This window comes from Chiloscyllium plagiosum, unplaced genomic scaffold, assembly GCF_037043375.1.
Source record: "Chiloscyllium plagiosum isolate Xiang-an unplaced genomic scaffold, Cpla_swu_hap1 HiC_scaffold_3, whole genome shotgun sequence".
NCBI lineage: Eukaryota > Metazoa > Chordata > Chondrichthyes > Orectolobiformes > Hemiscylliidae > Chiloscyllium > Chiloscyllium plagiosum.
The window spans coordinates 35,663,844-35,686,899 of record NW_028270141.1 but is presented as its reverse complement, the minus strand read 5'-3'; the positions used below and the strand labels follow the sequence as shown (position 1 = coordinate 35,686,899).

The 23,056-nt window shown below is 39.6% G+C and overlaps 1 protein-coding gene across 1 annotated transcript in view; it reads left to right on the top strand.

Moving 5' to 3' along the window:
- Positions 1-23,056, top strand: part of LOC122548602 (chorion-specific transcription factor GCMa-like) — a 47,704-nt gene that overhangs the window by 5,664 nt on the left and 18,984 nt on the right. The window contains exon 4 of the mRNA XM_043687438.2: positions 19,909-20,021. Within this exon, the coding sequence (XP_043543373.1) occupies positions 19,909-20,021 (113 nt within the window). The remainder of the gene's footprint in view (positions 1-19,908; positions 20,022-23,056) is intronic.

Here is a 23,056-nt window from a genome sequence, read left to right as displayed (position 1 = left end):
TGTAGAGTAGACACAGAGACAGTATGAAAAGAACAGGACAGGCAGAATCCATTTTCCTACAATTTCTCCCTTCTTGAATTTTTTTAGGAAAGTTCCCTTGGAAAGCCACAATTGAATCTCTACCCATGACCTCAGAGCAGTAGTGGTGGCTTTGAATTGCTTTAGCAAAAAGCTGTGACAAGCCAAATAGGTCAACAGCTTTGTCATGTGCCCTAATCATCTATGTTTCTGAGTGTTCATGAAATGTATGATTCAAGCTGTAATAACAATAAGCAGAGAGTATAATTTATTAAATAATAAGTCACTTCAAATATTTATTTTAAAATGGAGGATATTACCTGGGAATCTATACATTTGATGACATGTTAATTACACAATTCATTTGCAAGTATAAATTCTGTTACATCCAAGAATGTCTAGCAATTTCCATTTAGATTTTCTAATTGGACTTGAAATAGGATATATATATTCTGAAAAAGAGATTGTAAAGAAGCTGAGGAGTTGACAACCATTTATGTATTTCGTAGTTGCCAGATGACTGGAGTCTCTATTATTAGTTTAAGTAACTAAATTAATACACCACCTATATACTTTGTTTCAGATCTAGAAAATTTACAGACTGTGTCCATTTCAAAAGAAACAAAAAGGAAATAGAAACCATTGTGGCTATATTTTCCACAACAAGCTATGCATTATAAGAAATCTAAGAAAATGGATGGCTTCAGAGAGAGCACTGAAGAAATGTATTCAAATGGTCCCTGATAGTAGGGATTGCAGATACGTGGAGAGACTGTAGAAGCTTGGATTACAACTCTTACAGCTAAGAAACCAAAGAGGAAGTTTGACAGATGTACTCAAAATCATCTAGGAGAAAGTGAGGACTGCAGATGCTGGAGGTCAGAGCTTAAAAATGTGTTGCTGGAAAAGGGCAGCAGGTCAGGCAGCATCCAAGGAGAAGGAGAATCGACGTTTCGGGCATAGGGCATAAGCCCTTCTTCAGGAATGAGGTGTGCCCTACCTTTTATCTTAGCCTGCTTGGCACACTCTCCTCATTCCTGAAGAAGAGCTTATGCCTGAAACGTTGATTCTCCTTCTCCTTGGATGCTGCCTGACCTGCTGCGCTTTTCCAGCAACACATTTTTAAGTACTCAAAATCATATAGAATTTAGATCAAGGAAGGAGACGGCACTTGTTGTGTTTAACAAAAGAACCAATAGTGATGCAAGTAAGAAGTTTTTACATAATAGTTGGTTGGAATTTAGTTTTCACTGCTTTGTGAGGTAATGTATAGATCCAATGGTAGCTTTCCAGGAGAACTTTTCTAAATATTTCAATGAGGAGAAATAGCAGGGAAATGTGGGGCTATAGTGTGAATTAGATCGAATCTATGCAAACATTTTCAAATAACAATGGGCTAAGTGGTCTCCATCTATGTCATTCCCTTCTTTGAATCTGTGATTCTATGACTAGCTGAGCCAAACTTTAATGGTGCAAATTTCCGAGGCCCTTTCCTCCATTAAATTCAAATAAATACTAGAGGAATAAACAAATTCAGTGGGAAAACTACTCTGGAGTTTCCTTTCTGAGCTAATAGATGAGCTAATGAGTTTCTCAGAATCACAGATTTCAAATTTAATCTCAAACTAAAATTTCTAAAGACCAGAAAGAAGAAATAACTTCACAACAACCACATTAATTATTTTTGATTAATTTGTTTTATTTTTCTTTCTTTATTCTTTAATGGGATGTGAGTGTTGTTGCCCATTCCTTATGTTCTTGAACTGAATGACTTGCTAGGGCTACTTCAGAGGGAGAGTGAGTTAACCACATTGCTGTGGATCTGGAATCACATGTAGGCCAGACTGGGCCAGGAAAGCAGATAAAGGCATTAGTGAAGCAGATGGATATTCAATGGGTGTTAGTTTCATGTTCACCATTAGAAAAATTAGTTTTTAGTACCAGATTTTATGAATTGAATTTAAATTCCATCATCCGTCATTTAAACCTGTGTTCTCAGACCTTTAGCCTGGACCTTTGGATTACTGGCGCAATAATATTCATACTGTGCCATTGTCTCCTGTTAACAATAATTGATAAATATTATATTATCATTTGCTATACTTGCATCAAGTTTGTAAATCTGGCAATTTGGACATGAATTTGATCTTTTACCTGATACCAGTTAAAGGTTTTTGCTTTAGCCACTGCATTGTAAGAGTTGACTCTAAATGGGTCCATGAGTGCAAATGATTGCTTCTTGCAACCCACAGACGTCAGAAATAAAAGAAATCATCGTCTTGTACTCCAGGTATTCAAGATGTTTGGAGTATGGCTGGAGGTCTTTCTTTTCCAGGTGTTCTGGGAAGTCATATTTGATTCAGCCTTCTCAAATGCTGAAAATATTTTTTTTAAAAACTCTTGCATTTATGTGATGAGTTATCACATTGCCAAAAGATCTCTCGTAGACAATTACTTTGAGAGTACAGTGATTTCTTAGGGCAACTGTGATGCACTAGCAAAATCCAAGAAATATGACATAAATTCAGTAAATTGGTATATCCCTAAAAGGCAGCCGATTTGTGACTAGGAAGATCTCACAAATTGAGAAATTAGTTAATCTCTTTTTGAGAGCGTCAAATGAAGGGAACTGTTAGCCAGCACTCCAGGAGATTTTCTGTTCTTCAATGAAATAACAAGAGATTTTGCAGTCCAGCTCATCCCATGAGAATAGGTAGATTAGAACTTTGCAATGCCATTTTTTGGATATCATTAGACAATGTTAATCTAGATCATGTGCTTAATCCTTAAAGAGGAGATAAAACACAAAAACCATAACCCATTGACTCAACTTGTGAGTTCACTACCAATGGAACTAAGCTGACACAAATACTGGTTATATTTGTTATTAAAGATATTCTGGCAAGAACATTAGCATGACTTCCAACACTTTGAACAGTAACACACTCAGATATTTAATGTCAGCCTGAACAAATAAAAGAGATCTCAGATTACTATCTAATGACAAAGATGGTTTTATTCCTCAGACATGTTGAGGTAGTTCATAGTTACATATCAACCGAGTGAATAGAGTAAGGAGATGTATGCATGAATCATCTGTTGGAGGTTTCTGAAGCTAGAAATAATTATTGCTGTGCATCTGCCTTTTCTTTTTCATATTCATACTGTTTGAAATAACATTATCTATAAGTATTTTGAATAAAATTCTGGACACAAAAGAAAAGGTGCGTAGATGTCAATGAAGAGGAACAAAACAATAATATTGTAAAGTGCATCCAATAGACAATAATGCAACATGCGTCATCCAAGAAATCAGTCTGTTTTGAGTACCATCATAATCACAGTTTAAATTGTGGGAGGTCCTGGCACTTGTCAGGTAAAATATTAAACTGAGGCATTTTGCTCAACATTGTTGAACAGCCATTAATTAATAAGTATAACTGCATTTGCCCTTGCAATGTACATCTCTGTTTGGTACATCATTTAAACATAAGGAACAACCTCTTCATAAGTATTAAAAACTTATAAACATGGAATTACATTCTATGCTTGAACTGTTTAAGCAATATTTTTAAATTAACATGTTTTGGTTTATCAACCACTGGAATTAATGATTATAATAACAACATATATTAAAAGTAAATCAAATTAATTTAATAGCCTTTAAATATTTGACACATTTTATCAGAGTTTTTGCATAATACTGAGTTTTAGCCAATTACTTTATCTAAGTTTGCATCCAACAAAGATTAAATTCACTGTCTTAGCATTTTATCACAGGCAGGCAGATTAATAAAAGAAAGGTTTGTTTTAACCAAATCATATGTTACAGAAATAACTTGTTACTTATAATGAAGGAAGGTAAATTGTTATTTCGATAACTAAATTACCATACCATCCAGGACCGCTTCAATCTAGAAGGACAAGGGCAGCAGATATGTGTGAACACCCCATCCTGACTTGGAAATATGTCACCATTCCTTCACTGTCTCTGGGTCAAAATCCTGGAATTCCCTTCCTAAGGGCATTGTGGGCCAACCTACAGACGTGGACTGCAGCAGTTCAAGAATGCTGCCCCTTCTTAAGGGCAACTAGGAATGGGCAATAAATCCTGGCTGGCCAGCGACACTCACATCCCACAAGTCAATAAAATAAAAATTCAAATAAAAGTGATGGTTATCTTGCCAAAAGCAGATACTGAAACAGCTTCACATAGCTTGTAAACCCACCTTTATTATCATTTTACTTTCACTAACATTAAATTCCATAATATATGAAGATAAGATTGTTTCCATCCTGTTTCAGGTTTTTTTGGCTTCCAATTTTTACTTTAAACATATGCAGAAACAGAAATACACTCTCTTAAGGTACATATGAAGTGACCAATGGGAATGGTTGGATTGACAATCAGTGAAACCATTTCATAATTGGTTAGCACCAATGTTATTGTTATTCAAGTGGGAAAAAAATAAATCTATTTCAATTGCTGAGCCTGACCTCCATCTGAAATTTGCTTTCCTTATCTATGTGCTGAAGGTAGTCAAAATGATGCACAACATTTCCCAGGTTTATTATCAATAAAACCATGCAGTATTAAAAAATGATCAGGCACGCTCGCTATTGCAAAATGCCTTATAAAACAGCCCGATGAAGTAACTCAACTGGTATGCCAAGGGTTATGTACAGAATGGACACTATGTTGACTCTGTGAAAGCAGATTGGTTTTGAATGGATTAAAATCAGATCCAATTTAATACCATCTTCTTTATATTAAAAGTAGAGTTATGGATAATTTTCCTAAAACCTGTAGATTTTGGTTAATTGTTGCACATGGACTTTGAAAATGATTGAACAATGGGAATTAAACATTTTCAGCTACTGTCAATTCTGGGGTGAATATTTTAGTGGTGGTTGCTGAAACTGTTCACACAGCAGTGATGTCTTGGTTTAAAAAGTTCAACATTAGAATTATTTTTCTTTTCTATTTATTAAAATATTAGGAATTTTCATGCATCAGTCAGATTTCATTTCAGAAGAAAACTACATTAAATGCATATTGTGAATAGATTTTTCATTTTTCCTAACATTGTAATAAGAGACAGATAAAAATTAACATCCATTTTCTATTGTTCATAAAATTGGAATGATTTTATAGGTAGCAGATGATTTTCAATGTGTTGTGTGATTTCATGTTATTGGTATATAATCCCATTTTTAAAAAATCAGAAAACTACTTGAATTTTAATTCCAAACTTTCCAAACTGACAGGCGAAATTGTCCAGTTGTTTTTTTCAAATTTATAATAGCTGTCAGAACGTGAGAGAAGGAAATAAACATAATCCTTTATACTCCATGAGCCAAGTGATGTTGTAAAATCAAAAAAAGACATTTAAGATGTTTAAAATATAGTTCTTTTTAAATGACCCAATGAAGGAATATCTGTATGTTTACACATCCAATTAATGCCAGCTTGAATAATTATTTTGAAAGAAAGAAAAGTGTGCTTTAATTTATTTTTGCATATCCTACATTTGACACCAAACTAAAAATGTATAGATCAAGTAATTAATGAATGAAAGTTGCACCGACTTTGAACTTGAAACTAAAGCAGAACACGTTGTTTTCAATCTTCAAGCAAGACCCCAAACTTGAAATTGATTGAGATTTTAATTCTTCATCTTGCTCCTGCTCCGACCTTGGATTTTTGCTGTGATGAAATGAAGTCCAACCTAACAGCACCTCATCTTTTGACTGGTGCACTTTAGAACCTGCTGGCCTCAGCAATAAGTTCAACAAGTTTAGATCAGAAGCCCTGATGCTATCTAGTTTTGTTTCTCTTTGATAGTTTGTTTCTCTCTCATTACTCTACTTTCCAAAAGCAGCTACTCAGGATCCTGTCATTGATACCTCAAGACAAATTCTTTATTTTGTTCCTTATCCCTTTGGCCTTGCACCATGAAACCTTCCATCATGTGGTCTCTCCTCTCTTCCAAACTATCCCACCTTCTTTCCACCTTCAGCCCTTTGCCTTAATCACAATCTACTGCATTTCTAACATTTCATAGTTCTGATGAAATTGGTCTCTCCACAGGTGCTGTCCATAAAACCCAAAGGGTACTTTCAATGTTTTCTACTTTATCAGTATACAGATGTACCTACTAGAGAAGGTGCAAATCTTGACCTACTCTTGGGAAATAAGGTAGGGCAAGTAACTGAGATGTCAGTGGGGGAGCACTTTGGGGACAGCGACCATAATTCTATTAGATTTAAAATAGTGATGGAAAAAGATAGACCAGATCTAAAAGTTGAAGTTCCAAATTTGGAGAAAGGCCAATTTTGACGGTATTAGGCAAACACTTTCAAAAGCTGATTGGGGGCAGATATTTGCAGGTAAAGGGATGGCAGGAAAATGGGATGCCTTCAGAAATGAAATAACGCGAATCCAGAGAAACTATATTCCTGTTAGGGTGAAAGGAAAGGCTGGTAGGTATTGGGAATGCTGGATGACTAAAGAAATTGAGGGTTTGGTTAAGAAAAAGAAGGAAGTATATGTCAGATATAGACAAGATAGAAGAGTATAAAGGCAGTAGGAGTATATTTAAGACGGAAATCAGGAGGGCAAAAAGGGAACATGAGATAGCTTTGGCGAATAGAATTAAGGAGAAGCCAAAAGGTTTTTACAAATACATTAAGGACAAAAGGGTAACTAGGGAGAGAATAGGGCCCATCTGAGATCAGCAAGCCAACCTTTGTGTGGAGCCGCAGAAAATGGGGGAGATACTAAACGAGTATTTTGTATCAGTATTTACTATGGAAAAGGACATGGAAGATAGAGAATGTAGGGAAATAGATGGTGACACCTTGAAAAATGTCCATATTATAGAGGAGGAAGTGCTGGATGTCTTGAAACACATAAAGATGGATAAATACCTAGGACCTGATCCGGTATATCCTAGAACTCTGTGGGAAGCTAGGGAAGTCATTGCTGGGCCTCTTGCTGAGATATTTGTATCATCGATAGTCACAGGTGAGGTGCCAGAAAACCGGAGGTTGGCTAACGTGGTGCCACTGTTTAAGAAGGGTGGTAAGGACAAGCCAGGGAACTATAGACCAGTGAGCCTGATGTCGGTGGCGGGCAAGTTGTTGGAGGGAATCCTGAGGGACGGGATGTACATGTATTTGGAAAGGCAAGGACTGATTAGGGATAGTCAACATGGCTTTGTGCCATGGAATACAGGGAGAACTAGCCATTTGGATACAGAACTGGCTCAAAGGTAGAAGACAGATGGTGGTGGTGGAGGCTTGTTTTTCAGACTGGAGGCATGTGGCCAGTGAAGTGTCACAAGGATCGGTGCTGGGTTCGCTATTTTTTGTCATTTACATAAATGATTTGGATGTGAGCATAAGAGGTACAGTTAGTAAGTTTGCAGATGATACCAAAATTGGAGGTGTAGTGGAAAGCAAAGAAGGTTACCTCAGGTTACAACAGGATCTTGACCAGATGGGCCAATGGGCTGAGAAGTGGCAGATGGAGTTTAATTCAGATAAATGTGAGGTGCTGCATTTTGGGAAAGCAAATCTTAGCAGGACTTATACATTTAATGGTAAGGTCCTAGGGAGTATTGCTGAACAAAGATACCTTGGAGTGCAGGTTCATAGCTCCTTGAAAGTGGAAGTGGAGTTGCAGGTAGTTAGGATAGCAAATAAGGCATTTGGAATGCTTTCATTTATTGGTTAGAGTATTGAATACAGGAGTTGGGAGGTCATATTACAGGTGTACAGGTCATTGGTTAGACCACTGTTGGAATATAGTGTGCAATTCTGGTCTCCTTCTTATTGGAAAGATGTTGTGAAACTTGGGGCTGTTTTCCCTGGAGCATCGGAGGCTGAGGGGTGCTTGCCAGTCTTGCTTTTTCCTATTTTGCATTGGATTACAATTAAAATTTAAAATCCACAGGAGACTGCGATTCCACAGTGCAGAGATTTTCCTTTGTGAAACCTGACAATGCTACAGCTACTGGAGGTTACACATGATTCTCCTAGTCAAACCAGGATCATGGCCACAACATTCCTGCCCAACTCTGCTTCCATTGACATAAGACATTTTGAGGGTACAAAGATGGCACAGATATCTTTTCAAATATAAGTTTTACTTGTCAATATTTCACAATTCATTGGTTTGTTATTGTTATTTGTTTCGAATAGCTTAGTCAGAAAGTTAAATGGACTTGCAGGTATCATGATTGGCATGTATTACTGGCTTTACTGAGGTGTTAGGATTACTTTCTTCATGTTTTCTTTGTACTGGGGGAAGAAACAAAAACCTTGCTTTTTGTTTATTCTTTATTGAATGTTCAGATTGGTCAAATGTTATTCTCACCACTTGGTGAGACATGGCTGAATTTGCCAATTTAGCTGGCCCTCCCTCCTGTGTCCTTTTTATAATTATTAAGTGTTGATATTTACTGAATATTGTTTACATTAACTTGAACGGTTTTGTTCATCCATGTGATGTGAGAATTGATAGCAATGCCAATATTTATTGCACATCCATAATTGCCCTCGCGAACATTTATAAACTGTTCCAGCCCATGTGATGTAGACACCTCCATGCGACCCAAAGGTAAAGTTACAGGATGTTGGCTCATCCATGAAGAAGGATTGATAATACTTTTCCAAACAGAGTGTTGTGTAACATGGAGCTGTCATGTTCCCACAAAGTTGGAGTTAAGTTTATTCCAGTCAGGTGGACGTCTTGGGTTTGAAAAGTGCTTTTGAGAAAGCATTGGCAAATTAGAGATGGTGTTCATTGTCGCCATCATGTACTAATGGGCAATGGGCTGCTTTTTCCTGAGTGGGCTTTAGCTTTTCCTGTACTTTTCAGCCTGGACTTATGCAGGCAAATGTAGAGTATACCATCAGACACCTTGGAGATGGCGGAATCTCTCTATGAAGCCAGTTGAGTGATTCATTGCTGGATTCCTAGGTCATTGTCTGGCACTTGTGTACATTTCTAACTAATCAGCCCAAACTTAAATAGTGATGGGGTGTTGATGCATGTGGCATGAGTTGGGAGTGTGGCACTGGAAAAAGCACAGCAAGTCAGGTGGCATCCGAGGAGCAGCAGGGTCAACGTTTTGGGCATAAGCCCTTCATCAGGAATGTGGAGGGGGAAGGAGGCTGAGAGATAACTGGAAGAGGTGGGGGGGCGGGGAGGTGTGGCGTTGACCTGCTGTGCTTTTTCAGCACCACACTTTTCAACTCTGACCACACTTTTCAACTCTGACTCTCCAGCATCTGCAGTCCTGTATGTGGCATGGACTGCTTCAGCGTTTGAGAAGTTGAAAATGCTGCTGAACATTGTGCGTACATCCCCAGTTCAGGGTCATTGATGAAGCAGCTGAAGATCATTGGCCTAGGAGACTACCCTGAGGAACTCCTACAAAGTGCCCTAGAGCTGAGCTGATTGGTCACCAACATCCATATCTATTTTCCTTTGGGCGTGATAATGACTCCAGCCAATGATTAGATTTCCTTGATTCATTTCTGTGATCTTCAATTTGACTAGGGTCTTTCAATGTTACTCTTGGTCAACAGTTGCCTCACTGTCAATGAGTTTCATTTCTCACTCAGCAATTAATTAAATCAAAAATCATTGCAAATAAAAGGATGATTTGGAATGACCTGTAAGTGTACATTTTCTCTCAGTATTGAGAGCAACCCCTCCTTACCCGTGACACCATTAGCGCGCTTAGTCTAAACAACAATCACAAAACATATACAAAAATAAATTAAGGATGAGCAGATTCTTTATTTAGAAAAGCTTTGTTTTTGAAAGGGGTCCTAATGGTACTGTCCTGAAGATTACTCTTCAAGGGTATAATAACTATGTTCAAACCAAAAAAAAAACAGAGTGACTCTCCATTTTTGTGCTTGATAATAATACAATTTAGTTTTCACTGCTTCATTCTTCCAAATCTCCATATTTATAAAACAATATAATAAACTACAAATCTCCATATTTATAAAACAATATAACGAATTAATCATGGCTATGGCCTTTGAAAATATGTCACTCATTCCAGAAAAAAAGTTTCCATCAGTCTTCAAAAAAACCACATGAAGCAAATTGACAGATTATAAAAGCAAAGTTCTAATGAATCATATTGGACTCGAAATGTTAACTCAATTTCTTTCTTCACAGATGCTGCCAGACCTGCTGAGTTTCTCAAGCATCCTCTTGTTTATACAGACACAAAAGCTGTTCATTTTAGTGTGGGGGGAAAGAGGGAAATTGGCAGGTTGAGTTTAGTCATAAATGTGTAAATCAGATTATTAGTTTCTTTAAGAGACATCAGATCTTTCAATTCTTTGTAAAGGAATACTTTAACATAACGACAGATATCCCAAATGATCACATGACCAATTAGATGGCTGTAGAATAATAGGAAGTCACTGAAATATCAAGGATTTTTTTGCTGTCAAACAGATATCTGAAATGAATTTTTTTCAACTTATCATTATATTCAAGAGTATCTAAATTTTATGAATGAGAAATCACAGAGATGATGCCTGATGTAGAATGAACAGTTTCTACTATAATTTCAACATTTCATAATTGGCTGTTGTTGTAACACCCTGAGAACTGTTACAAAGTTGGTTATTATGTGACTGAGAGCTGTAGGTTTGAGTTCCAATCAGGTGAATGCCTAGAACAGGAATTTGCGAATGGTAGGATAGTAACACAGCTCAATTAAGGAATCAACTACTGCGTTGTTCCCATTTGCTGAAATACAGCATGGACACACAGCATCAAATAAAAGAGCTAAAATCCAGAAAGCCCTTCACTCAGACATTAAAGTTTGCATCTACTAGAATCCTGATGTACAGTACTGACAGAAATAAATAAAAGGAAAAGTGAAAAGCTCAAACCGATTTTTAAGAATTGACATGAATAAATTGAATAAAGAAAGGTGAAAGATTATTTGGGTGAAAATGTGAAATAATCTGATCAGCTGTGGTAGAACAAGCTCAAGGACCAGTGACCTTCCTCCTGCTTCTATGTAATTAATAAGAAACTAGACTTGTTGTTTCCCAATTGGCAATTAGATGTCACTTTGATTCTTTGGGCGATGACCTAAAACAGATCTGAATATACTTTACTATATTATTGTATCCATCACTGACAACAAATTGGCAATCAATTCAGCTCCCATTTGGCAAATTTTGTATCATCTTGCTCATTGCCTAATTGTTCCATCTTTTATGTAGCAATAGTATATATCACCTTTACTCCTGTGTATCACTGAAGGGAGTGCTGCAGTTTAGAAGTGAGGTCTTCTGGATGAGGCATTAACTTGAAGGCTAATGTGTTTGCTCAGGTGAATGTAAAGGTTTCAATGACACTATTTGGAAGAGCAGGCCTGATTAACATCCATCGCAATCAAAACTATCAAAATAGAACGTCCTTATAATAATATTGTTTGTGTGAGTTTCCTGTCTGTAAATTGGCTGTCACATTTCCTATAATAATGACTGCACTTTAAAAGTACTTAACTAGGTGTAAAGCACTGTGAAATATCCAATGGTTCTGAAAATGTTATAAAGGTACAGGCCTTTCTTTCCAGCTGTACATTTTCTAGTGCTTGGTTTAACATTTGAAAGATTCCACTGTCTGCACTTAGTTCTCCTCAGTTCTTTATTTATTTTTTAAAATCTCTCCCATCATAGAATGTATGATTTTCCCCACTGCCAGCCTGAGTGGTTGAATAATTACTAGTTCTCTGCCAAAATATTCTAATTTTCATTCTCTAACATTAGACGTGTCTCTTGCTCAAATGTTCTTTGAGAGGCTTAAGGTAAACCAGAGAGTTCACCAGTGTGCCTGATAATCCTGTCAGTGAGGAAGCTAGAGCATTTATCATTCACTGCATTTAAAATGACTGCTTCATCTGCAATGGGAACTTTCTCTTCTGACTGGAGGAAAGCTCAGTTGTTGCAGTGCATCGGGACACCTATTGGGGCAGTGTAGTTTAAATGAAATTTTGCTCACTTTGTTGTCTTGAGCTGAAGGTGTGATCCCTGGCCACTGCCTTCTGTTCAATCTTTCCAAATGGTTTTGAGGAAACTTCTTTCAAATTTTCAATCCAGCTTCACATTACCTGGAGTTGATCCCTCCCTAGTTAAATAATTTCCACTCCCTAGTTAAATAATTTCACAGAGACAGGTATCCCATCACCAAGTCACCTCTTGACATTGATCCAGTATCCTCCAAGCCAGCCCTAAGACTGAACAGAACCTTTGACATTCCTGTTTTTTTTCCTGCTCCCTCAAAGCCAGCTCTCAGAGTGAACAAAGCCTTTGACACTCATTTTTTAAACCCTCTCACACTGCCATCTAACTGCGGTAGTGCTTATTTTTCCCCAGCACCCATGTTGTGTGTGTGCGCAGGTGTGAGACACAGTGAAAGACTCAAGGTACACAAATCTTTATTCAGTTTCTACCACCAGGAAGAAAAGAAACACCCAAGTGGCCAGTGACAAGCAGTGCCCTTCACATCAAAGGGCACATTCCTATTTATTTATTTTTTGTGTTTTTTCTTTTTTTAACTTTTTTTTATTACCTCCACACTCCCGCCTAACTGCGGTAGTGCTTATTTTTACCCCAGCACCCATGTTGTGTGTGTGGGTGTGAAACACAGTGAAAGACACAAGGTGTACAAATCTTTATTCAAATTTTCACCACCAGGAAGAAAAGAAACACCCAAGTGGCCAGTGACAAACAGTGCCCTTCACATCAAAGGGCAGTGCTGTGTGATCAAACAGTGAAGGGGAGGGCAGGGATAAAATCAAAATAGAGTTGGAGGGGGAAATAATGCACTCCATTCCCTGTGGCGCCCACCTCTCCCTGAACAACTCCAGGGTGTTGGTGGACACACATTCCTGTTTATTTTTAAAAAATTTTTAAAAATATTTTTAAACACCCAAATGGCCAGTGACAAGCAGTGCCCTTCACCTCAAAGGGCAGTGCTGTGTGATCAAACAATGAAGGGGACAGCAGGGACTAAATCAAAATAGAGTTGGAGGGGGAAATAATGCACTCCACTCCCTGTAGCGCCCACCCCTCCCTGAACAGCTCCAGGGTGTTGGTGGACACACATTCCTGTTTATTTCTTTTTTTTTTGTTAGAACCTCTGACACCCCTGTTTTTTTTTCTTCTGACACTGATGTTTTTTTTCCTTTTCCCACCTAACTGCGGTAGTGCTTATTTTTTCCCCAGCACCCATGGTGTGTGTGTGTGCAGGTGTGAGACACAGTAAGAGACACAAGGTGTACGAATCTTTATTCAATTTCCACCACCAGGAAGAAAGGAAAACACTCGAGTGGCCAGTGACAAGCAGTGCCCTTCACAAAAGGCAATGCTGTGTGATCAAACAGTGAAGGGGAGGGCAGGGATTAAATCAAAATGGAGTTGGCAGGGGAAATGATGCACTCCACTCCCTGCAGCGCCCACCTCTCCCTGAACAGCTCCAGGGTGTTGGTGGACACACAAATTCTGTTTATTTCCTTTTTTCTTTTTTTTTCTTTTTTTTTCACAGTGAGAGACACAAAGTGCACGAATCTTTATTCAATTTCCACCACCAGGAAGATAGGAAAACACCCAGGTGGCCAGTGACATGCAATGCCGTTCACATCAAAGGGCAGTGCTGTGTGATCAAACAGTGAGGGGGAGGGTAGGGACTAAATCAAAATAGAGTTGGAGGGGGAAATAATGCACTCCACTCCCTGCGGCGCCCACCTCTCCCTGAACAACTCCAGGGTGTTGGTGGACACACATTCCTGTTTATTTTTTTTTGTGATGCTGAGCAGTGCTGTTTATTTTTTTTAATTTTTAAAAAAATTTTTAAATTTTTTTTATTAACACCCCCCACACTACCGCCTAACCGTGGTAGTGCTTATTTTTTCACCAGCACCCTTGGTGTGTGTGTGTGCAGGTGTGAGACACAGTGAAAGACACAAAGTGCACGAATCTTTATTCAATTTCCACCACTAGGAAGATAGGAAAACACCCGGGTGGCCAGTGACAAACACTGCCCTTCACATCAAAGGGCAGTGCTGTGTGATCAAAACAGTGAACGGGAGGGTAGGGAATAAATCAAAAATAGAGTTGGAGGGGGAAATAATGCACTCCACACAGTCTTGTTTTTTTTTCCGTCTTTTTTTTCTCTGTGTGTGTAGGTGTGAGACACAGTGAGAGACATAAGGTGCACAAATCTTTATTCAATTTCCACCACAGGAAGATAGGAAAACACCCGAGTGGCCAGTGACAAGCAGTGCCCTTCACATCAAAGGGCAGTGCTGTGTGATCAAACAGTGAAGGGGAGGGTAGGGATTAAATCAAAATAGAGTTGGAGGGAGAAATAATGCACTCCACTCCCTGTGGCGCCCACCTCTCCCTGAACAACTCCAGGGTGTTGGTGAACACCGCGTGCTCCTTCTCCAAGGACACCCGGGCTCTAACGTAACCGTGGAAAGGGGCAGGCAGTCGGCCCTAACGACCCCCTCCAACATTCCTGTTTATTTTTTTTTGTTTCTTTTTTTTTCCTTTAACCCCCACACTACCACCTACGTGCGGTAGTGCTTATTTTATCCCCAGCACCCATGGTGTGTGTGTGTATACGTGTGAAACACAGTGAAAGACACAAAGTGCACATTTTACCCGCGCTTCATTGAATTTCTTCACTTTGACATTCAGAGCACTGGGCAGAAATCACATCGCGTCAACACCACATTCCTGTTTATATCTGTCAGCCAGGGCTCCCTGATTGGACCAGATTAACAGCCCAATGCAGGGAATTCATATTCTACGAGGTCCACTTGGCTGACCTCGTTGCAATCACTACATCCCTTTCCCTCTGTGTCTGAGGACAAAGGCTGGTTGTTTTTTTCGTTGCTCCTCCTGTGGCATTTTAGCACTGCGTCAGGTTCCTCTGACTATGCCTTGGATATGGGTAGCATGTAATGCACTGCAGCTTGCTTCTTGTATCCAGTTCAACTCAGAAGAACTTCATTCTCCTCTTCAGGTGGTAAAGACATTAAGACGACATCCACCATGTCCATCTCCGATTCTGAGGTATCTTCAATGATGGAGAGGGAGAACTCACGGGTTCTGGAACAATCAGAAAGGCAGTTGAGGAATCGGGCACATTTTGCTCCCACACTGTTTGCGAGTTTGCCGGTTTCATTCGGTCCATGTGGTTATTCAGGACTGTCACACCTAATCAAACTTTATATGTCACTGGATTTGACCTCATGCTGACCGTGACTTTTACCCACGCAGGGACTCTCTCAGCGGTAGTATATCTGCCATTGGGAAGCTGCTCAATGGATCCACACTTGCTACTTGGCCTTCCAGACAGTGTTCCAAATAGTAATTATTTGCACTTAGTATTAGAGCCCACTTCTGAATTCGGTCTGAAGCTATGGGTGACACTGCGTTGTCTTCTTTCAGTAGACCTAGCAGGGGTTTGTGGTTCATTATTATTACAACTTTACATCCACAAAGATAACAGTGGAACTTCCTGACTCCAAATATAACTGCCAAACCTTTCTTCTCTGACAGGCTATAGTTACGCTCTGCATTAGCCAAAGTTCTGAATGCATACTCTAAATAGATCTTGCTTTGTATGAGCAATGTATGAGCTAATACTACCCTGATGCCGTTTGGGGAGGCATCGCATGTCATAACTAGATCTTGCTTTGGATCATAGTGTGCCAACACTTTAGAAGATCATAGCTGTTTCATCACATCCCTGAAAGCTATGGCTTGGCTATAAGACGATTTCCAAGGCTGACCCTCTTTTTAAGAGTTGATGCAAAGGTGCCAGGTTACATATGGACTTTGCATAATAGTTCACCAGACCAAGGGAAAGACCTAAGTTCTGGTCCTGATGTGGGAGCCAGGTGACGTTTCGCTTTATCTTCCAATGGGTGTAACCCAGTCTTGTTGACTCTGTAGCCCAAGTAGATCATTTGGGGTGCCTGGAACATATATTTCTCTCTTGTAAGGCATATGCTCACCTGGGAAAATCATCTAAGGACTATGTCCAAGTTCTGTAGGTGCTCCTTATTGGTCTCTGTTATTAGCAATTCATCTAGATATAAATTGACCTGGAGTAGCCCTTGTAAAATGTTCTCCCCATTGTCTGCTGAAAAATTACACAGGCTGATGATACCCCAAATAGCAGTCTTGTATATTGGTGCAAACCCTTCTGGGTATTAATTGTAGCATCCTTCTGAAAATGCGATTGCAGGTACGCATGACTCAGATCCAACTTTGTGAAGGTCAGCCCCATGACAGGTTTGTGTTTAAATCCTCTATGCAAGGTATTGGGTACTTATCCACCTGCAAAAAGCAGTTTATCATTTATTTAAAATCCTCACAAAGGTGAACCGACCCATTGGGCTTTACAATCAACGTGACCAGTGTTGCCCATTGCGCAAACTGGACTGCTTTGATGAACTCCTTCACTTTCCAGCCTCCTGATTTCTGCCTGTAATTTTGCCCATAAGGCAAATGGCAGTGGGCAGGCTTTGTAGAATCATGGAATTGCTTTCTGGTCAACATGCAAGGCGGCCTTGGCCCCATTGATAGTTCCTAGACCTTCCTGAAAAAACATCTGGGTGTTTAATTAGGATTTCATTCAGGCATTCATTTTCTAATCAAAAAGTGTTGAGCCAACAAAGTGAATCCTTTTCAACTGATCTTTGCCTCATCAAGTTTGGGCCTGAGCTTCCTCCTTCGATCAGTGGTAACTGAACCAGCTGCTTCTCATAAAAGACTGGAAATGAAATTGTACCTTTAATCTGTGAAAGTTCCCCGGTATAGGTTCTCAGTCTAGCTGAGGTCTTCCACAATCTTAAATATTGGAATCCAGAGCGAATGTTGTTAAAGACTGGTTCCACGATCACTGAAATAGCTGTGCTGGTATCAACCTCCCTTAGAACTGGGTGACCATTTAACATTTTGATTGGTTCTGATCTGGATGTTGCTAAGCAATTTAATTGTTGCAAACCAGATGTAGGTGGACTTTGCATGGTGTGCACTCTTTTGGATAGCAGCCCATGAGTTCTCTTTAAGTTTAGTAGGACTCTTTGCTGTCTCGAGTACACATACCAGCAGCAACTACAGTGGCTTGCCGACTCAGATCCTGAAGAAAATGTGAAACATTTGGCTGAGGCTTGGCTTGGTTTTGGGTGTTTGCTGTGTGCTGACCTAGAGTCCCTCTGGGGGCGGTGAGGGGGGGAGGTGGTGAGGGTGGTGGGTCCAATGAAATCATGTCTGGTCAGCCAGAAGTTCAGGGTTCCAATCTTCTGTTGGAGCCCTCAATAATATGGATGTCTCCGCATTCACCACTATTGGGATATGAATATCTGACCAAAGATTTCAGAAAAGAATCTCATTCTGACACTCCACAGTGCAATGCAGTATTGCATGAACATGCTCCACTAACATATAGACTTTCGCTCCCTGGTATGGTTATTGAAATTTCAGTAGTCATGTGGTAATATCCATAAAAGTAGTCAGTGCAACAAATGCACACTGACAGAATTTATATTAAAAATGAAATTTTTACAGTTAAAAATTCCTGCAAGTTATACTTTCCTCATCAATAGAATAAATATAGTAATTAAGAATTGTTAGACTTTTTATTTAGCTGTATGGTTTATGGTAAACTAATCTTGGTTTTGCTTACTTCGGTATGTGACATTTAAAACATAAACTGAATAAAGATGATCAATTTTCAAAATTAGACTATCCTTCAATTCCCATCACTTCTACTTCTTGTGCCATTTTATATTAAGATTTTCTAAGAATCTGCAACCGAAGTAAAATAGACATCAGTTCTTGGCCTGTGATCCCACCATTCCTGTCCCTTTCATTCGGCACTCATCTTTAAATATTGCTAGACCTGATGAAACACATTTTTCTTTTCAATGGGATATTAAACAGAAGCCTCATCTACCATCTTAAGTGAATATGAAAGATCCCATTGAAGAAAAGTAACACGGTTGTGCAGGTATGAACAGAAATTTTCTTCAGTGAGATGTTTGCGAGACTGAAGTAATTGTTTTCCTGTTTCTTCCTCTAACATCATCTCACTCTGCTACTGTGTCAGCTGATCTGCTGCTGAAACCTCTAAACTTGACTATTTTATTGCTCCCCTGGCCAGCCTTCCATGTGCTACCACTTTGGTTCATCGAATGCCTACTACCTGAGCCCTTGCTCTTATTTACCAACACCTTCTGCCCACTGACGTAGACCACCTCCTGGTCAAGCAAAGGTTCAATTTGAAAACTTACCTTCCTGTTTTCAAAGCCATCCAGCGCCTGGCCATTCCGTCAATTATTCCATGATCATTTGAGATATTTGTGCAATCTTCTAATTCTGTGTCTTGAATATCATTAATTTTTAACTATCCCACCATGAGTGTATGAACCTTCAGCTGCCTGAATATGAAGCTCTGGACTCCATCCTGCATGCTCTCCAACCCATTTCAATCCATTGTATCACCACAGAATCCATCTCTTTATGCAAACTTGTAGGCATCTGAACTAAGATCACCTTTTGTGGATCAATATCAAACTTCGCTTTGATGTCTTCTGTCCTTACTATATTAAAGGTGACATATAAATTGAAACTGTTGTTGGTGGCTTGGCCACTATTTAATCCCTCAAAAAATGCCTAATCATAGATGAGTGAATCTGATCATTACCTATTTCTTTTTGTGATCTTACTGGGCATAAATTCAGTTTCAGTATCTACATTGCAATGGTGGGTGAATTTTATGGAAGTGGCAGTGTTTCAATCATTGGCTGATCAAGGAGTTGAAAGATTGCTGGTAGGCATTCCATGCAATTGGAATGCCAGTGGTGCCAGGTTCCACCTTATTGAGAGCTGCCAGCTACAGGCCAGCAGCCCTTTGTTTTGGCTGTGCCAGCTGTGGCTACTATTGGGAAGATGTGGCGTGACCCAGGATCAGAGATGTGACAGAGTGGTTTGGTAGCAAAGATAGGGTGATGGGTTTTACCACCAGCTATCAAACCCCCATTCTGGTCCTTCCCAATGCCAGGTCCCTGCATCAGGCAGTGGGTGCCTCTCCCTAACCCTAATCCATCAGGAAACCAGAAATAACCTGTACAAACTTGCATTATTTGATCCCTTCCACTGCGGTAGCACCAGCACTGGTGTGAAGAGACAAGGATGTAAGCAATAACTACTCTCTAAAGGTCTCAATTTGCATCTGTGTGTGTGAAACTAGCCCATGGTCTTCCTGGCATTAAATTAATTAGGGTTTGTTTGATGCCAGGAACAAACATATTCTAAACATTAGAGCCACTCCATTCAGGAGAGATATTAGGAAGCACTTCTACACATAAAGGCAGGAGAGGTTTGGAACTCCCATCCACAAATGTCAATTGATGATAGAATACTTGTTAATTTTAAATCTGAGTGAGAAATGTTTTTATTCAGCAAAAGTATTAAGGGATATGGGCCAAAGGCAGGGACACAGAGTTCGGTCACAGATCAGCCATGATCTCAGGAGCAGGCTTGAGGGACTGAAAGGCCTATTCCTGTTCCTTTGTGTTTCCACACTCACTACTATCCTGGCCAACTCTATCCCATCTCCCCCCAAACCCCACACTAAACCCATCATGGGAGAAGAGCATAAAGTACTGTCATACATTTCAAATTTGGCCTTACTTGACACTTTGAGCTGTCCAAGGTGTAAGAAAGGTGCTATATACAGTACATTTAATTTTCCAGTAATATTTTTCATGTTCTAACAGTGAAATGGAAATGTTTTCAAGCTCCTCTTTTCTGTTGCAGAGAAATGTTGTCCAAACTGTGGTGCTCCCTTGAATCTCATGCCGTGCCGGGGACATGGGGGTTATCCTGTCACCAACTTCTGGAGACATGAAGGAAAGTGCATATTTTTTCAGGTTGGTTTTTCCTTTTAAATGCATGTTGTCCTGCAGAGATTACCAGGTCCAGCAAGTATCATATCCTTTCTGAAGGTAAATTTGGATTGTTATTTTGATGCAGTTTTAGAGAATGCAGTAGAAAGAATTTTAGCAGCAAGTAATCACAGGATAGGAAGGTGCAACAACTAGACTCAAATTAATGTTTGCTCATTTGTGTATGTTTTTAATAATAAGTAAAGTCAAAAAAGGTTAAGAGTACTAATGTGAATATCAGACATTTTACTAACTTTATATGAAAGTTTTAGTTCATAAAAAATGTTTCCCAAAAGTACAAATTTGCAATTATTGATCCAATTGTCAGGATAAAGGCAACATGAAAAATAAAGGCTAAAAACAAAAAATGCTGGAGATCATAGTGGGTCAGGCAGCTTGCATGGAGAGAAAGCAAGCAACCTTTTGATTTAGATGACACTTAATCAGACCTCCCTTCATCACTTAGCTTGCTCTCTGTCCATGGATGCTGCCGAACCTACTGTGATCTCCAGCATTTTTTGTTTTCAGTACAGATTCCAGCATCGGTAGTAATTTGCTCCCACATTTTGAAAAATAAAGGACTGCCTCAACAGAAGTTAAAAGTAAGCAAAAAAATGAAAGAAAAATCTAGTTTCAGAAAAGTATAGTGTAAAATAGGTGTAGCCTTTCAATTTTTTAACATAATTACATTTATTCTTGATTTTTAAAAAATTCATATTCTGTATTTATCATAATGAGTCCAGTTTTTTTTAGTCTCTTTTCAAAATATCCTATTAAAGGATTCTAGGGAATCTAAGATGGAGGATAGGAAAAAAAACTGTGGCTGTATGAGCTGCTCCTTTTTTGAGGTATTTTAGGTGTTAGAGGTGATTTCCTTGAATTCTAGGAGAAGCAATTACTCTTTTATATGCTGTTGTATTTTTATTGGAACTTTGGATGAAAATAGTGAAAACAACAGCACTTTTAAAAAGGAGAAGAACGGGGGATCCAAGATGGTGGCAAGTCTGAGTCTACAGTGCTCCTCCCAAGACTTGGGTAAAGTGGGTCACCCACCCCCACCACACTCACCAAATCATTTATAATAGCTGTTTAATTTAATTAGTTGTTTAATATTAAATTTAAACAATCTAATCTTTAGTAAAAATGACTAAAGGGAATGGAGCCCGCAGCTCTCAGCAAGCAGGAACCCCTCCCCCACCCTCTCCAGCTGCAGCTGAGGTGTCCACAGCCGCCCCGGGGGACTTACCTACGGTGACAAGCCTTGTAGAAATGATCTCCAAACTGGATGCGAAGATCGACGCTTTCATCGAAGAATCCCGAAGTCGATGGGACTCACTCTCGGCCACGCTGCAGAAGCACAACCGAGACATCAAGGAAATCGAGCGCCGACTCGGAGGGGCGGAGCTAAAGGCCGCGACCTCTGAAACTACAGCGCAATCGGCCGTGGGTCAGGTCCGGACTCTCGAACAGCGAGTCCGGACCTTAGAGAATTACATTGATGACCTCGATAATCGAGGTCGTCGAAAAAATATTCGTTTGCTGGGCCTTCCCGAACGGGAGGAGGAAGGCCAGCTTACAGCATTCCTCGAGCAGTGGCTGCCACAGCTTTTAAATCTGGAAGCTGGATCAGGCCGGGTAAGGGTAGAATGGGCCTACCGGGTCGCAATACGCGGGCCCGGCTCGAACCGGCGTCCCCGCCCGGTCCTGTTCCGGCTGCAGAGCTACAAGGAGAGGCAGATACTCCTAGAAGCCTCTAGGAATCTTGGAAAAGACCCCAAAGGATCTATAAAGGATCCAAGATCATGTTATTCCAGGACTTTTCCCCAGTTCTGGTCCGAAAGAGGAAGGCATTCGACGAGGCGAAGAAGCGTTTAAGGGACTTTAATATTCAGTACTCCTTACGCTACCCAGCGACGCTATGCTTTAACCACGAAGGATCCGTGTATAATTTCAGATCGCCAGAAAAGGCTAAGGAATTCTTGGACTCTCTTAGATAAACTGTAAGAGATAATGGATGTTGGTTTGCCTTTCCCCCCACTTTGGTTTATATCCCCCCCTATTTTTTCTTTTCTTACTGTTTAATATTATCATGGGGGTTGGGGAGAGGGATTTGATTTTCTCCCCCCCCTTGGGGTTGTTTTCTTTTATTATTTTATGTAAATATGTGGGATGTATGTATATGTGTGTGTGTATATATACATATATATATATATATGTATGTATATATATATATAAGCTGGGGGGTTTGGTTAATGTTGGTGGGGGGTGGTGGTTACCTTATTCTATTTTACCTCTGTCTTTAGGAGCGAGGTTGTTTCTCCCTTGTTATTTTGTATTAGTATATTTAATTATTATTTGTTGAGGTTGTAATTTTATAGTTATATGTTTATATATGGTATTAACATTACCAAATATATCCACATGTTGGTATGGATGGGGGTAGGGTGCTCACTGTTAACTCTAGCTTTGTATTATATCTGAATTCTCCTCATTTTATTGAGGAGCGCCTGGGTCAAGGGTGGGGCATTGGTTGGGAGAGGATATGATGGACTTTTGGAGAGGAAGTGACACCCCCTGGGAACAAGGGGGAAAATTTCCACTTAGATACGTTTTATATTTTTTCTATTTAGAAATAGTTTTTTATTATACTGTTGTGAGTGTATTAGAGAGCCTTTATTTTTGTAAATTTTATATGCTCTATGCTCGGGATGTTCTGGATCGGGTTTCCCCTCCCGAGGGGTCTCGGATTTGCCCGTATGATTATGGTTGATCAGTCGGTTAAGTGGCGCACCTGGAATGTCAAGGGGAGTAATTCGCCAGTCAAAAGGAAGAAAATATTATCAAATCTTAAGAAAGAAAGAGTTGATATAGCTCTCCTACAGGAGACACACCTGTCGGATAAAGAACACTTGAAATTACGACAGGGTGGATTTGATCAGGCCTTTTTTTCTTCTTTTAGCTCAAAAAGCAGGGGAATTGTTATTCTTGTTCGGACGAATTTCCCTTTCAAAATCCTAAAG